At 33.7% G+C, this 17818-nt stretch overlaps 1 protein-coding gene across 1 annotated transcript in view; it reads right to left on the bottom strand.

Moving 5' to 3' along the window:
- LOC136039212 (soluble guanylate cyclase 88E-like) overlaps positions 1-17818 on the bottom strand; it is a 244514-nt gene that overhangs the window by 181590 nt on the left and 45106 nt on the right. The window contains exon 4 of the mRNA XM_065722741.1: positions 8829-8983. Within this exon, the coding sequence (XP_065578813.1) occupies positions 8829-8983 (155 nt within the window). The remainder of the gene's footprint in view (positions 1-8828; positions 8984-17818) is intronic.

Here is a 17818-nt window from a genome sequence, read left to right as displayed (position 1 = left end):
GAAATATCGGGCGCTGGACCCCAATTGCAAATTTCCAGGATTCCTTCTTTAACTAAATCATAAAAAGAATCAAAAGAATGGTTAAAATCTGAATCAGAAACCAAACTACCCCATGGTACATCAGCCAGACGAGAATTAAGTAGACTTAGCTTAGTATCACCATAACGGAAAAATGGGAGATTAGATGGTGATGCTATACGCTGCACTTGATCAGCACTCTTATATAAGAAAATAACGGGAAATGACCAGAAATATTACTAGCCAGCACCAAATTATCTAAAACATCTAGTGACGAAATAATTGTATCGATAATTGACGCGTGTGTTTCTGTAACTCGGGTTGGTATACAAACATTAGGATTCTTTTGTAAATCAAGTAAACGATCCCCTGAAGAGTCAATACCAGCCTGGCCACTAATTATGGTAGATGTTAGTCCCTCCCCCCCCCCGACCAAGCCCACTAGACCACATGTATAACAAAACAATATAAGGAAAGAAGAGTAAAAAATAATATAATCAAGGTATGGATAAATAATAATAATAAAATCAAGGTAAGAATAAATAAGAAAAACAGGGAAAGAGAAGAAAAAAGAAACAAGGAAAAACGAAGATCTCATCCCCCATGCCTCTCCCGTTGTGTTTGAATCAGGCTACTAGTATCTGGTCGGATTTCATCAAACAAAAACATTTCCACTGGCCCTTCCTTAAGGCGACAAATACATAGAGATGGTGGTATGGATCTCGTAATCCAAGTTTCAAAGCCTGTTTTTTCACGAACACTGGTTCGGATAGCTAAAAGCTTTTTCGAACTTCTCGAACAGACTTGGGAGAATCATCGGATAGAAAAACATTCTGATTGCCCGTGATAGTCTTTTCACGAAGATTTTGAGCCTGTTTTAGAACTGCCGCTTTCAGTTCCCTGTTTTCCATGATAAGCTTTATCAGGTTTTTTTCAGGCTTAACATCAGCTATCGTGTTTATGGGTACTTCATGGATTCCAAGGCATGACGAAATTATACTATTGAAAATTGCCCTTAGCGTTTACAGTATCAATCGCTGTCACGTTCCATACTAGAGTATTTTTATCAGTAACTTTACTTTCCAGCTTCATCATTGTATGCCTTAGGCTAGATAACTGCGATTTCAGTAAAGAATTTTCATCAACCAGCACAGAAATGTGGTTCTTCAAATCATTGGTTTCTACCTCAAGGCTGATCACTTTAGGCTTAATACCTTCCACCTCCAATACAGATTCTTCGATCTTAGAAATCCTTTGACATAATTCTTTAAAATAAACATTCAGCTCATTGAACGCTGTGAATGAATGCCATATGTGAACTGATGGGTAACATTAAACTTGGTGAATGTTATTATGAGATTTTCTTTTGAGACTTTCGGTTAATATTTGGCTGAGTTATTTGAAAAACATCAACTCTTTGAAAAAATGAGAACTGATGGTTTTGCATCCCTCCTCGTATACAGGATAAATTAATTTCATTTATTTTGTTTGTTGCTCTTCATTTCATTTAAAAAACCAACTTATTTTTTAACTTCTCTTTAGCTTTAATTTCATATTCTGTCAAAAAAAAAAAAATAAGGGAAGCTCCCGCCTTGACTTCCCGTGGCCTTTACACTAAACGTTAACTTTTGCATAAAGCAGCGTCGAAAACGGAAATTACCCTTGAAAGAGATGACACCTTAATACTTTTTTAGAGGGGCCTAAAATGCCATTTTTGTTAAGAAATGATATTTACGTTTGATGGAAGTATTTATTAATAAGATGCAGTTCCTTGGAAATACCCCACCCCTTTATTTTGTATTTACTACAAAATTCAGTCTAAAGTTAATATATATATATAATATATATATATATACATATATATATATATATATATATATATATATATATATATATATATATATATATATATATATATATATATATATATATATATATATATATATATATATATATATATATATATATATATATATATATAGTCCAAGTAATACACTCCAAGTAATGGAGTGTATAACTACTATAAAATAGCCTCTTTATTATATATATATATATATATATATATATATATATATATATATATATATATATATATATATATATATATATATATATATATATATATATATATATATATATATATATATATATATATATATATATATATATATACACTCCATTACTTGGAAGTAAAGCACACCGGTTATTGGGGAAGGATTGAAGGTCAGTGGATTTTTTGGGGGGAGGATACCTGAACCCTCAAAAATAAATTTTTAAGGCCGAATTTTTCAAATTTTATTTTCTAATTAATTTTCTAATTAAATTAATTATTTTCTAATTAAACTTTCTAATTAATGCAGAAAGGGGCTTTAAACTCCAGTATCTATTTGGATTAATATATTTAGACTAAGATTTTAATATGGACGCTAAGGGTAGAATGGAATCCCTGTTATTGCAGCCATATTTTTACTATGGAGTAAAACATGCATTTACGTGCCACTTTTTAAAGGCTGAAAAGATTCTTAAAGATAAGCACGGAGCAAGTTGAAGAGTATTCTAGGCTAGTTCTCAATTAAATCTATTTTAATTGATATGGTGTCCGTTTATTATTACGTTTTTGTTTTGTTTGTTGGAATTAACCTTAGACTGAATTTTTGGAGTAGATACCTAGAAATCAGCATAAATGCAAAATGGAGGGGGAGGGGTATTTCCAAGGAACTACATCTTATTAATAAATACTTCCATCAAACGTAAATATCATTTCTTAACAAAAATGGCATTTTAGGCCCCTCTAAAAAAGTATTAAGGTGTCATCTCTTTCAAGGGTGATTTCCGTTTTTGACGCTGCTTTATCCAAAAGTTAACGTTTAGCGTAAAGGCCACGGGTAGTCAAGGCGGGAGCTTCCCTTATTTTTGTATTGGACAGAATATGAAATTAAAGCTAAAGAGAAGTTAACAAAATAAGTTAATTTTTTGAATGAAATGAAGAGCAACAAACAAAATAAATGAAATTAATTTATCCTGTATACGAGGAGGGATGCAGTCCCATCAGTTCTCATTTTTTCAAAGAGTTGATGTTTTTCAAACAACTCACCCAAATAGTAACCGAAAGTCTCATAAGAAAATCTCATAATAACATTCACAAAGTTTAATGTTACCCATCAGTTCACATATAGCATTCATTCAGTGAATATCTTAAACCGGATTTACTCTCACAAAGTTTTGATAAAACAAGAATGTATTCGAGGTAAATACTCCTACTTTGCGTCGGACCGTTTATTTAGTGTTCAGCAAGGTTAATTTGCTGTCGAAATGTTTTTTGGATAGATCCAGATGCCAATATTACGCAAAGTGAGTAATTAAAGGGGTTTTATGTGGTAGTATATTTCTACAGTCTATTTTTCCTTGGAGTTCAATTACTATTTTGTATAATGGGAGGAAAGAAGAAGAAGGGAAAATCTGACGAGTTTTTCCTCACATCTAGTCCTATGGAAGGAATCTCATTGAAATCATTAGCTGATAGTTTGAGTCTAGTTTTACAGACTGTTAAAGAAAATTCAACTACGTTAAATGAGCTGAATGTAAATTATAAAGGATTAAATCAAAGGATTTCTAAGATCGAAGAATCTGTATTGGAATAAAATTGGAGGTGGAAGGTATAAGGCCTAAATTTATCAGCCTTGAGGTAGAAACCAACAATTTGAAGAACCACATTTCTGTGCTGGTTGATGAAAATTCTTTACTGAAATCGCAGTTATCTAGCCTAAGGCATACAATGATGAATCTGGAAAGTAAAGAAACTGATAAGATCATTATAGTATGGAACGTGACAACGATCGATACTGTAAACGCTAAGGCGATTTTCGATAGTATAATTTCGTCATGCCTTGGAATCCATGAGGTACCCAAATACACGATAGCTGATGTTAAGCCTGAAAAAAAGCTGATAAAGGTTATCATGGAGAACAGGGAGCTGTAAGTGGCAGTTCTAAAACAGGCTCGAAATATTCGTGGAAAAACTATCACGGGCAATCAGAATGTTTTTCTATCCGATGATTTCCCCCCGTCTGTTCGAGAAGTTCGAAAAAAGCTTTTAGCTATCCGAACCAGTATTCGTGAAAAAACAGGTTTTGAAACTTGGATTGCGAGATCCATACCACCATCTCTATGTATTCGTCACCTTAAGGAAGGGCCAGTGGAAATGTTTTTGTTTGATGAAATCCCACCAGATGCTAGTAGCCTGATTCAAACGCAACGACAGCCAAGGCAAGGAAATAGCCGGGGCAATTCTATGGACTGGATTACATGATTGAATATTTTTTTTTCTTTTTTGTTTAGTGAGTTTGTGGAAGCCCGGACACTTTTTGTGTTTTGATAAGAAAAAAGTATTGCTTGAATTATTTGTTGAGTTAGTTTGGTCCGATGCAACAAAAATAGTAATAGTGACTTATATTATGGTATCTTCTGCTACAAGAAATATTGTGTCTTTTTTATTTTATTGCTATTTTTTTGCACCAACAGTACAGCATTAGAACAAACCCATTTACTGTGAGTTTTAGTTCTTTTACTTTTCAATGGGAGAGGCATGGGGGAGGAGTTCTTATTTTTCCTTGTTTCTTTTTTCTTCTCTTTCCCCGTTTTTTCGTATTTATTCTTACCTTGATTTTATTATCATTATTTATCCATACCTTGATTATATTATTTTTTACTCTTCTTTCCTTATATTTTTTCTTATACCTGTCGTCTAGTGGGCTTGGTGGGGGGAGGGGCGGAACTACCATCTACCATGAGTAGTGGCCAGGCTAGTATCAACTCTTTGGGGGATTTTTTACTTGATTTACAAAAAAATCCTTTAGATACTGAAAATATTATATATATATAATATTATATCATTATATAATATAATAATATATAATATTATATAATATATCTATATATATAAAAATAAGTTGTCTGTCTGTCTGTGGATGGATCAGGTGACGTCACCTGAAAAAACTGGATCAGGTGACGTCAAAACTGAAAAAACTAAAAAAAGGCAAAAACTACAAAAAAAAACTAAAAACTAATAAAAAAAATAAAAAAGCTAAAAAACTAAAAAAACTAAAAAAAGGCAAAAACTACAAAAAAAACTAAAAACTAATAAAAAAGCTAAAAAACTAAAAAAACTAAAAAAAGGCAAAAACTACAAAAAAAACTAAAAACTAATAAAAAAAATAAAAAAGCTAAAAAACTAAAAAAACTAAAAAAACTAAAAAAAGGTAAAAAACTAAAAAAACTAAAAACTAAAAAAAACTAAAAAAAAAGGAAAAAACTGAAAAATAAGCTAAAATAAAGGTAAAAACCAATAAAAAACTAAAAAAAAACTGAAAAAACTAAAAAAAGGCAAAAACTACAAAAAAAACTAAAAACTAATAAAAAAAGTAAAAAAGCTAAAAAACTAAAAAAACTAAAAAAACTAAAAAAAGGTAAAAAACTAAAAAAAATAAAAAATAAAAAAAAACTAAAAAAAAGGAAAAAAAACTGAAAAATAAGCTAAAATAAAGGTAAAAACCAATAAAAAACTAAAAAGAAAAAAAGGAAAAAACTAAAAAAAATTTTCATCTAAAAAACTAAAAAAAACTAAAAAAGGTAAAAACTAAAAGAACTAAAAAAGAAAAAAATAAATGACGAAACTCAAAGAGAAAGCGACCAGGACAAAAGGAATGTTCGATTAGCAATCAACAAAGCACCGGGACACAGGGAGTATAAATGACGACCAGGACATAAGTAAAAAAAAAAACTATCTATATATATAAAAATAAGTTGTCTGTGGATCTGTGGATCGTGGATCAGGTGACGTCACCTGAAAAAACTGGATCAGGTGACGTCAAAACTGAAAAAACTAAAAAAAGGCAAAAACTACAAAAAAAACTAAAAACTAATAAAAAAAATAAAAAAGCTAAAAAACTAAAAAAACTAAAAAAAGGCAAAAACTACAAAAAAAACTAAAAACTAATAAAAAAGCTAAAAAACTAAAAAAACTAAAAAAAAGGCAAAAACTACAAAAAAAAACTGAAAACTAATAAAAAAAATAAAAAAGCTAAAAAACTAAAAAAACTAAAAAAAATAAAAAAAGGTAAAAAACTAAAAAAACTAAAAACTAAAAAAAACTAAAAAAAAGGAAAAAACTGAAAAATAAGCTAAAATAAAGGTAAAAACCAATAAAAAACTAAAAAAAAAACTGAAAAAACTAAAAAAAGGCAAAAACTACAAAAAAACTAAAAACTAATAAAAAAAGTAAAAAAGCTAAAAAACTAAATGACGACACTCAAAGAGAAAGCGACCAGGACAAAAGGAATGTTTGATTAGCAATCAACAAAGCACCGGGACACAGGGAGTATAAATGACGACCAGGACATAAGTAAAAAAAAAAATTAACAAAACTAAAAAGAAGGTAAAAACTACAAAAAAACTAAAAAGAAAAAAAAACTAAAAACTAATAAAAAAACTAAAAAATCTAAAAATCTAAATAAACTAAAAAAGAAAAAAAAAGGAAAAAAATAAAGGAGAAAAACAAAACTAAAAAACGAATGTATATACAGACCGGTACACCGGGATACAAATGACGACCGGGACACAGGGAATATAAATGACGACCGGGACACAGGGACACGGGAAACAGGGGGATGTAAATGACGACCGGGACACCGGGACAGGGAATGGTCGATTAGCAATCACCATCAACAAAGCTCAAGGGCAATCATTAGAATCATGAGGTATAGATCTGAATACAGATTATTTTCCCATGGACCATTATATGTTGCATGTTCAAGAGTCGGTAAACCTGACAATCTATTTATATGCAAAGACAATGGGACAGCAAAGAATGTTGTATATTCGCAAGTTTTACGTAGTTAAAACCATATATATATATATATATATATATATATATATATATATATATATATATATATATATATATATATATATATATATATATATATATATATATATATATATATATATATATATATATATATATATATATATATATATATATATATATATATATATCTATATTCACAGGTGGGACATAGGGACACAACTACAATGGCGCGTAACTATTATGGCGCGTAACGACTTACGCGCGCGGGGGGGCTTGGGGGGGCGCGAAGCGCCCCCACCAACTAGGTGTTGGGGTGGCGCGAAGCGCCACCCCAACAGCTAGTAATATTATATAATAATATAATATATAATATTAAATATATATAATATATATATATATAAAATACGAATATGGCAGTGTTCGGAAGCAAAACATCGGAAACGGCGAGATAATTTATTTAGCTTGTGTTCATATCCCAGCTTATTAACTGTCTCAAGATTTTTTTTCTGCTAAATTCTCACCCATTTGGGGCTAAAATTTGTATTTTGCAGCACAAAATAACAGAAATCGGCACTTAGATGTGGTAAGATCTGAAATTTGTAGGCTGTATACATGCCTTGTTAATAATCCTAGGCCTGTTTGCAGTCTCAGAATTTTGCTCAATAGAGTTTTAGCCCTGCCTTGGCCAAACATGTTTATGTGTAGCATTAAAAGTCTGATATCGGCGCTCTTCTGTGGCATGATTGTCTGATTTCCTTTTCTAGAGTTTCAGTTACCATAGACGCATGTTGCCTTTTATTTACAGTTTATTACCACGAACTGCTTAAAAAAATAGAACTTAATTCTGTTTTAGGATAAATATGAAATGATCATTTTCACAGTACATAGACATCAGTTGGTTACAATTTAATATATTGTAAGATGACACATTTTGTTTCAGTATAACTGATACAAGAAAGAAACTATAAAGTGTCTAGGCAGTGTGAAACCAAGTGTTCTACGCTAGAGACGGCCCACAATACTATATCCTCTGAAAAAAAAGTTTTTGGTATAAAAAAAAATCACGAGATAATAAACCACCAATCAAATAAAAGGCATCGATTTAATAGAGTTGGAATTGGACTCAATCTAATTGACTGTCTTAACTGTTCCATTTCTTTTGTCACTGAGTCTGTGTAGTCAGAAATTCTATGTTATCAAATCTGTTTTCTGAACATGAATAAGAAAACCCCAGATGTACCTCCAAATATGACACCCCGGTGTACTTTTAGAAGGGATTTAGAATATGCAACTGGCCTAAACAAACAAAAGGCAGACAAACAGTAGTTTCTCTGCAGTTAGAAGACTAGATTTAGAGACTAGAAGTCTAAAGCAGTTAGAAAGACAATCAATTAATACAAGCCTTTCAGGTAGCCATGCCAGGGCCCAGTCCAAGACATCAAGAAGAGGCTAGCATTGCCGGCGGCTAGAGGGCAAGTGACAATGAAAATCAATATGTACAAGCCTGCCGCGTAGCCGTGCCGGATCTCGGTCCAGAAATCGGCTACATATTTTTTTCTCTTAAAACTAGCAAATTAACTTTTTAGGACAAAAGAATCTAAATAGGTCACAGCTTTAAGGAATAATTTGTTTTTTTCCACAAATCCACAGGGGTAGTTGTATCGAACCTATGGTGACACCATGACACCAAGAAAAGGCTCATATTGTCTCTGGTTAGAAGACAAGTGACAACGAGAATCAATATATACAAGCCTTTCCTGTAGCCGTGAATGAACGAAATAGGTCACAACTTTAAGGGAGACCATTTCTTTGTGTTACCATTTCTAAAATTACGAAGTCAGATTAATGTAGTTTGCTAGTTAAGTACATGGTGAAACTTAATTGAAAGCTACTGGTTCATACATTTTATCTTGTTCAAAAATAGGATGAAAAGTAGGCTACTCACTTGTTTTATTTGTCCCATTGTATAATAAACAAATCCTCTTCTTTTCGATCTATAATGTAGGATTAATCCTTCCGTTGTTTCATTGTCACAGAAGAATGACGGTGCTTTCATTTTTGGATATGAGAATTTTAAATATTCATGTAGATTGTCAAGACCTACAAAAAAAACAGAAATACGAAGGATGATTAAAAAAGATGGTAATAACATAAGGTATCAAACAGATCGTGGTAACGAACTGTAGTAAGGAGCGACCCGGCTCAATAGTAACCGAAACTCTAAAAAATGGAATTTTGATACCAATAGTTACATAAAAAAATCGCATTTTAATGCTGATTTTAAATATATAACTTTCAGATTAGACATATAACTTTAATATATAACTCAAGATTAGTCTTACCTATCAAAAGTTACGAGCCTGAGAAAATTTGCCTCATTTTAGAAAATAGGGGAAAACACCCCCTAAAAGTCATACAATCTTAACGAAAATCACATCATCAGATTCAGCCTATCAGAGAGCCTTATTGTAGAAGTTTCAAGATCCTATCTACAAAAATGTGGACTTTCGCATTTTTTGCCAGAAGACAAATCACGGATGCGTGTTTATTCGTTTTTTTGTTTTTTGTTTTTGTTTTCCCAGGGGTGATCGATCGACCCAGTGGTCCTAGAATGTCAAAAAAGGGCTCATTCTAACGGAAATTAAAAGTTCTAGTGCCCTTTTTCAGTGACCAAAAAATCGGAGGGCACCTAGGCCCCCTCCCACGCTCATTTTCCCCCAAAGTCACCGGATCAAAATTCTGAGATAGCCATTTTATTTACCATAGTCGACAAACCCAATAACTATGTCTTTGGGGACGACTTACTCCCCCGCAGTCCCCGTTGGAGGGGTTGCAAGTTACAAACTTTGACCTGTGTTTCAAACAGTTCGTGGTAACGAACTGTAGTAAGGAGCGATCCGGCTCAATAGTAACCAAAACTCTAAAAATGGATATTTTGATACCAATAGCTACACCAAATGGATTGCATTTTAATGCTGATTTTAAATATATAAATTTAATCAAGTTTAGTGTCATCCATCAAAAATTACGAGCCTGAGAAAATTTGTGTTATTTTAGAAAATAGGGGGAAACATCCCCTAAAAGTCATAGAATATTAACGAAGGCAGATCACGGATGCGTGTTTATTTGTTTGTTTGTTTTTCCCAGGGGTGATCGTATCGACCCAGTTGTCCTAGAATGTTGTGAGAGGGCTCATTCTAACGGAAATAAAAAATTCCAGTGCTCTTTTTAAGCGACCAAAAAATTGGAGGGCACCTAGGCCCCCTCCCTTTATTTCCTTAAAGTCAACGGATCAAAATTCTGAGACAGCCATTTTAATCAGCTTAGTCGAAAAACTTTATAACTATGTCTTTGGGGACGACTTACTCCCCCACAGTTTCCGTGGGAGGGGCTATTAGCTACAAACTTTGACCCGTCCTTACATATAGTAATGGTTACTGGGAAGTGTACAGGCGTTTTCAGGAGGATTTCTTGGTTAGGGGAGGGGTTGAGAAGAGGGAGATATGCTGGGGGAACTTTCCATCGATGAATTTGTCATGGGGGAAGAAAATTTCCATGAAGGGAGCGCAAAATTTACTAGCATTATTTAAAAAAAAAAACAATGGAAAAATAAAAATGAAAAAGTTTTTTTCAGCTGGAAGTAAGGAGCAGCATTAAAACTTAAAACGAACAGAAATTATTACCCATTTGAGGGGCTCACCTCCTCCTAATACCTCACTCTTTACGCTAAAGTATTTTTAGTAATGTCAACTATTTATTCTACGGCTTTTGTGATTCAGGGGTCATTCTTAATGAATTGGGGACAAAATTTAAGATTTAGTGTAAAGAGAGGGGTACTGACGAGGGGACAAGCCCTCTCATATATGTAATAAAAACATGAGAATAAAAAGTTCTTTACGTAAGCTAATTTATAAGCTACGTATATCTTTTACTAATAAAAAGATTCGTAAAAAATTAAAAGTTCTAGTTGTCTTTTTAATTAACCAGAAAATTCGAGTGTAACTAAGCTTCCTCCCCTGCTCTTTTTTCTCAAAATCATTCGATCCAAATTATGAGAAAGCCATTATGCAAAAAAAATATGCAAATTTTGTTTTAATTATTCCTCCGCGGAGAGCCAAAATCAAAACATGCTTTGATTCAAAAACGTTCAGAAATTAAATAAAAAAAACAAGTTTTTTCAACTGAAAGTAAGGAGCGACATTAAAACTTAAAACGAACAGAAATTACTTCGTATATGAAAGAGGCTGCTTCCTCATCAACGCCCCGCTCTTTACGCTAAAGTTTTTTACTATTTTAAAAAGACAGTACTTTGACAGTTTTTAAAAAAGACAGACTTTGTGTTTTTGTGTGTTTGACTCTGTGGGTTGTCTGTATTAATTTGTGTTTTTGCGTCAGTTTTTTGTCTCTTTCCCACAGTGCTTGTGTAACTGGGCGTCTGTTTGCATGTTTCTCTGTCTTTCTTTGTGTTTTTGTTTGTCTGACTCTGTGTGTTTGTTACTTTTTGTGTCTGAATTTGTGTTTTTGTGGGTTTTTTTCTCTCTCTCTCTCTCTCAGCGTGCCAGTGTGACTGAGCACCTGTTTGCATGCCTCTGTGTTTGACTTTGTATTTTTTGTGTTTTTTGTCTCTCTTTCATCGTCTTTGTGTGACTGAGCGTCTCTGTGTCTGTCTTTGTATTTTTGTGTGTCTGATTCTGTAAGTTTGTGTTTCTGACTTTGTTTTTTTTTGCGTGTGTGCTTTGTGTGTCTCACACCGTGTCTGTGTGTTTGTATGTGTGACCTTATTTTTATGTGCGTGAGTTTTTTCTCTCCCCCACCGTGCCTGCATAATTGAGCGTCTGTTTGCATGTCTTTGTGTCTGTCTTTATGGTTTTGTGTGTCTGACTGTTTATATTTGTGTTTCCAACCATGTGTTTGAGTGTTTTTTACTCTCTCCCACCTTGCCTCTGTGACTGAGCGTCTTTTAGCATGTCTCTGTGTCTGTCTTTGTGATTTTGTTTGTTTTTGTGTCTGACCTTGTTTTTTTTTTTTTGTGTGTGTTTGTTGTCTCTCTTTCATCGTGCCTGTGTGAACGAGCGTCTGTTAGCATGTCTCCTGTTCTTCCTTTGTTTCTTTTTGTCTTTGTGCGTTAATTGTCTCTCTCCCATGGTTTCTGTGTGACAGAGCGTCTCTTCGCATTTCTGTCTGTGTCTGTGTTTTTTGTGTTTGACTCTGTGTGTTGTGTGTCTAACTTTGTCTTTTTGGTTTTTTTTTTTTTTTTGTATCTCTCCCAACGTTTTTCTGTAACTGAGCGTCTCTTTGCATGTTTCTGTGTCTGTCTTTGCGTTTTTGTTTGTCTAACTCTGCGTGTTTGTGTCTTTGTATGTCTGACTTTATGTTTTTTGTGTGTGTTTTTCGTTTCTCTCCCAGCGCGCCTGTGTGACTGAGCCTCTGTTTGCATGTCTCTGTGTCTGTATTTGTGTTTTTGTGTGTTTCAAATCAGATGATAGCAATTATTATTAAACAATTTTTCTGCCTGCACTAAGACGAGAAACTTAGGCGTAAGAAACTTCTGTTTCTCACGCCCAAGTTTGATATTCATTAAATAATCCTTTGAGGATAAAATTTATTCCTAAAAAAATGCACCCATCGAATATTTATTAGGAGAGTGGGGTTTGAAAATCGAAAATTATTTATAGGGTCTTTTGGAAAAAAGCCTGTTTTTACTGATGTTCCCCATGCACACGATTCAGGGCCGCAGCTAGGGTTTTGCGTCTTAAGGGGGGATATAAAGAATGTGGTTACAAAATACTCCAGTGCGCCGACAAATTTATACACAAAAGCTAAATAAGACTAAAAACATGATTTAAAACATAAGCCAAAAGTCAAGGTGTTGGTGCTGCGCTAAGACACCTTTGAAGACCACTCTTCCCTTATACCTGTGCCACTGGCGCCAGTGGAGGTTCGAAGTCCCCTAGAAAACAAGAAGACCTTAAATACTGTGCAAAAATAGTATCTCATTTTTCCGCTTCTGTGCAGGTAGACATGTGAATGTAATCTTCTTTGCATCACGTAAAAAGATTGTGAAAATAGAATGGGCGCTATCACTCCCCCTCCCAACATCAAAATTAAAGGCGTACACCAAAAATCTTCCGGGGAATCGGAAGGGATTAGAGATCAGTTTCTAAAACGAAAGTGCTAGCCTGTGGCATTGCTCTCACTGAAACTGGAAAGTTCAATAATAAGTTCTCCAATAAATTTTAATCAATTGGACACTCTCAAAATATTCACTCGATTGCTTTTCGACACCATTTGGGCTAAAATTTTTGTTTTACGCCACAAAATTGCAGAAAGTAGTAATTTTTATCGTTATAATCTTTTCTGGTAAAATGGAAAGGTCATAATGGCGTTCAGTTTCCTCTCCTATGAACCATCTTCGATGTTCTAGAGCATTTGGTTTGATGCGATCAGCCCTGAGAAAAATGACACCAACAAAAACAAAACACATAAACAGATATCAACGATCCCCCCAGAAAAAAAATGCAAAATTTCATACTTTACAAATAAGGGCTTAAAACCTCTACCATAGAGTTCTGTTATATTTCAGACTCCATGGCGTAACTTTAATCAAAATCACAGGCCCTTTTTAGGTTGTTTTCCCTCTATTTTTATAAGTCTATATATTTTCCCACGCTCGTAACTCTTAATGGGCAGTTCACACTCAATGATACTTATATATTAGAAATCACTATAAAAATCGAACTCTTTTAGTGTAAGCCTATACGTTATTATAACATTTTTTTATAGAGTCTTGGCTACTATTAGATATAGTCGCTCTTTGCTTACAATTCGTAACCACTAACTTTTTAATACTTAAAAACCCAATACGGTGTTTGATGTCACCTGCCTCTCCCTCTTTGTAAATTTCCTGAGGTCCCAAATGAATTGCCCTTCCTCCAACTTTCCAGTTTTTATGCCAGTAAGAATATGAATGAATAATATGAAAGAATATGAATGGGTAATTATACATAAATGTACATAATCGTATGAAACATCAAGTAAACAAACTTAGTTAAATGAAGCTTTGAAATAATTGTTTAAATAGACCATTCATCTTGCGTAGGCTATACGAGTTCTTATGAACGAATTCGCCACCGTGCGGCATTATTTATTCTGAATTAGAGAAGCTTAATATCTAGTTGAGTTGTTTGGGTACCTTAAAATTTTCTATCGATAGCAATTTAGCTTGCTATTAGGCAAAATCGTAGTTTGGTGCCACAAAATTGCAGAAAATGCCACATTTCCATGACACAAACTCTTTGCTACTAAAAACGGCATTAGAATCTCTAATCTTAGTTTGAATCTTTCTCTTAACTCTACTTTTTTAAACGATAAGAAATTTCAGCGTAAAGAGCGGGGCGTTGAGGAGGAAAAGCCCCTTTCATATACGGAGTAATTTCTGTTCGTTTTAAGTTTTAATGTTGCTCCTTACTTTCATTTAAAAAAACTTGTTTTTTTTATTTAGTTTCTTGACGTTTTTGAATTAATGCAAGTTTTGATCTTGGCTCTCCGCACATAAATATTAAAAACAAAATTTCCTTATAAATTAATTGCAATCAATCGGAAGATTTTGAAAAAAAGGAGTGATGCAGGAGGCCTAGTTTCCCTCCAATTTTTTGATTACTTAAAAAGATACCTAGAACTTTTAACTTTTTACAAACATTTTGATTGGTAAAAATTATGCGTAACTCACGAATTAACTTACGTAACGAACTTCTATATTCGTATGTTTTTATTGCGTATACGAGAGGGTTCAACCATCGTAGATACCTAGCTCTTTACACTAAGCTTAAATGTCCCAATTCCTTAAGAATGACCTCTGAATCACACAGGCCGTAGAATAAATAGTTGAAATTACTAAAAATACTTTAGCGTAAAGAGTTAAGTATAATGAGGAGGTAAACCCCTCATATGCGTAATAGTTTTTGTTCGTTTTAAGTTTTAATGCTGCTCCTTACTTTCAGTAGGAAAAACTTTTCATATTTATTTTTCCATTGTTTTTTCAAATAATGCCAGAAAATTCTGCACCCCCTTAATTGAAATTATCTCCCCCCATGAGAAGTTCCTCCATGGAAATATCCTCCCATGTAATTCCCTCCCTCAACTCTCCCCCTAAACCAAAAAAATCCCCCTGAAAACGTCTTTACACTTCCCTGTAACCATCTCTATATGTAAACACAGGTCAAAGTTTGTAACTTCCAGCCCCTCCCACGGGGACTGCGGGGGAGTAAGTCGTCCCTAAAGACAGTTGTTCGACTATGGTGAATAAAATGGCTATCTGGGAGGGAGGGGGGCTGTGTTCCCTCAAATTTTTTGGTCACTTAAAAAGGGCACTAGAACTTTTAATTTCCGCTAGAATGAGCCCTGTCGTGGAATTCTAGGATCACTCAGTCGATACGATCACCCCTGGGAAAAAACAAATAAACACGCATCTGTGATTTGTCTTATTGCAAAAAATGCAAAATTCCACATTTTTGTAGATAGGCGCTTGAAACTTCTACAATAAGGTTCTCTGATACGCTGAATGTGATGGCGCGTTAAGATTGTACGACTTTTAGGGGGTGTTTCCCCCTATTTTCTAAAATAAGGCAAATTTTCTCAGGCTCGTAACTTTTGATGGGTATAACTGATCTTGATGACTTCTATATTTAAAATCAGCATTAAAATGCGATTCTTTTGATATAACTATTGGTATCAAAATTCCATTTTTTAGAGTTTCGGTTACTATTGAGCCGGGTCGCTCCTTACTACAGTTCGTTACCACGAACTGTTTGATGTACCTTCTTTCCGTCTTCTAGGACCAGCGGTTTGATACGTTTCCCCTGGGGAAAAATACAAAAATAAATCAGATAGAGACGCATTTATTGAGTTTCTCCTGAGGAAAAAGATGCAAAATTCAACGTTCCCTGGGCTTTACCCTTCCTCTCACCCTTATAATGATACTGGAATAGCTCCGCTGGAACGTATTTTAGGTAAAAGTGATCTAATATATAAAAGATCTTATATAAAATATATAAAAGATAAAGATAAAAGATCTTTATTTATTCACTCTGCTTTTCAAGGCGTACTTCCACCGTCTCTGTAGCAGTTTTCTTCCGGACAGACTCAGGTAGGTACTCTTCTTCCTTACGAAATTCTTTGCGCAGATTCATTTTACCTAAACAATCATCAACAGCAGCTCATAGGCATCCTGTTTATCAATCAGTTCTACTATGGAACTCCACCCCTCCTGATGTGCTTCTATTTCACTCTGTAAAGACAGTTTCTCGTCTGGTATTCCCAGTTTAATGTTGTCTTTTTTATTAATATTATTATTTTACCCTAATTTATATGTCTCTTTCCTCTTTATTTAATATGTTTTTCAGATTCAAAAATGTTTTTTGGATTCCATCTTAATTTTTTATCTCTTTTCTTCATTTTAGTTATATGTTTGATTTTCCTTCTATATCTCCTATATGATAAATATCCTTGTCTTGTTTTAGTTTTTTTTTATAAGTGTTTGATTTTATTTTGTTGGCTCGTTACAAACTAAGCTTCTTGGGCTTCGAAATTACTTTACGTTTTGTAATTTTCTTTTACTATTAATAAATTGATTGATTGATTGATTGATTTGAAAAACAATTAAAAATTAAATGAAAAACAAATTATTATAACTGAAAGTAAGGAGCAACATTAAAACTCGAAACAAACAAAACCATTTTGTATATAAAAGGATTGCCCTCCTTCTCAATAACTTGATGTTTGCGCTAAAGTTTGACTGTTTCTCTTAATTTTTAAGAACGACTTCTGAAACACAAAGGCCGTTTAGTTGGAATCGAAAACTTTTCCATTAGTGCTAAAAACTTTAGCGTGCAGAGTAGGGTATTGAAGAGGGGGAGGGCAACCCCTTCATATACAGGATAATTTCTGTTCGTGTTGAGTTTTAATGTTACTCCCTGATTTTCAGTTGAAAAGAAATTGTTTTGTCATTTAATTTTTTTATTGAATGATCACGGAAATCTGTTTCAATGTTTTTTATTTTTATTTTCCAGGAGTGATTATACTAAATAAATGGCCCTAGAAAATCTGAAGGAAGCCCAATCAAGCGAAAATTACAGATTCTAGTTATTTTCAAAGACCGCACTGCCTTTCCATCATAAACAACAAATAACGAGTAGAACAATAGGAAATGTTTTTCGTAAGAAAGTGGAAAATTCCAAACTTTAAATGAATATTTCGACCCTAATTAAGCATATATTTTACGTTACACTGAATTATTGCTTCCCTTTTATTGCTGAATTCTTAAAGTAGAAAATAAAAATAATTTAATTCACATGGCTACCTGAAATCTCTCAGGACTGAAATGCTACTACACCAAACTCAGAAGTAAAAGATCGATGGTTTGAGTCTTGGAGGTGACTGCTGTTATTTGAGGCTAGGTTTACTTGTGTTTCTATGCAAGACAAGCCAAAAGTCCATCCAACATCAAATGGGTACTTAAAAGAACCTAAGGGAAATATGGTAAGCGTCGGATGATTTACCCCCATCCACGCATATAACTCCTGGTTCAGGAAGATTACTGACAGAGCACCAGGAGATCGGCATCCACGTCTCACCGACCTCATTAGTAAATGTGCGAAAGTTTGTCACCGTAAGCTACCTTCAAAGAAGAGGGAGAAGTTGGGAGTTGTATTGTTAATAGAATGAGTTTGATGAACACGATTCTGAATTCTTCTTTAAATTTTATTCCAGCCCGTTGATAATTGTTTTATTCTCGAAGCATTATTTCATGTATATTACAGGGCGTTATGCGTGGGCTGGAAAGCCAAGCTGGCTTAGCTTTTCACTGTTTACTTTGATTATTCGTGATTAGCGGCAGTCTGTCAGCACGGTATTCACAAGATGACAAAAATTGGCTAG

Source organism: Artemia franciscana, chromosome 2 (genome assembly GCF_032884065.1).
Source record: "Artemia franciscana chromosome 2, ASM3288406v1, whole genome shotgun sequence".
Taxonomy (NCBI): Eukaryota; Metazoa; Arthropoda; class Branchiopoda; order Anostraca; family Artemiidae; genus Artemia; species Artemia franciscana.
The sequence above is the reverse complement of the archived record's forward strand: the minus strand, read 5'-3'. Positions and strand labels throughout refer to the sequence as shown.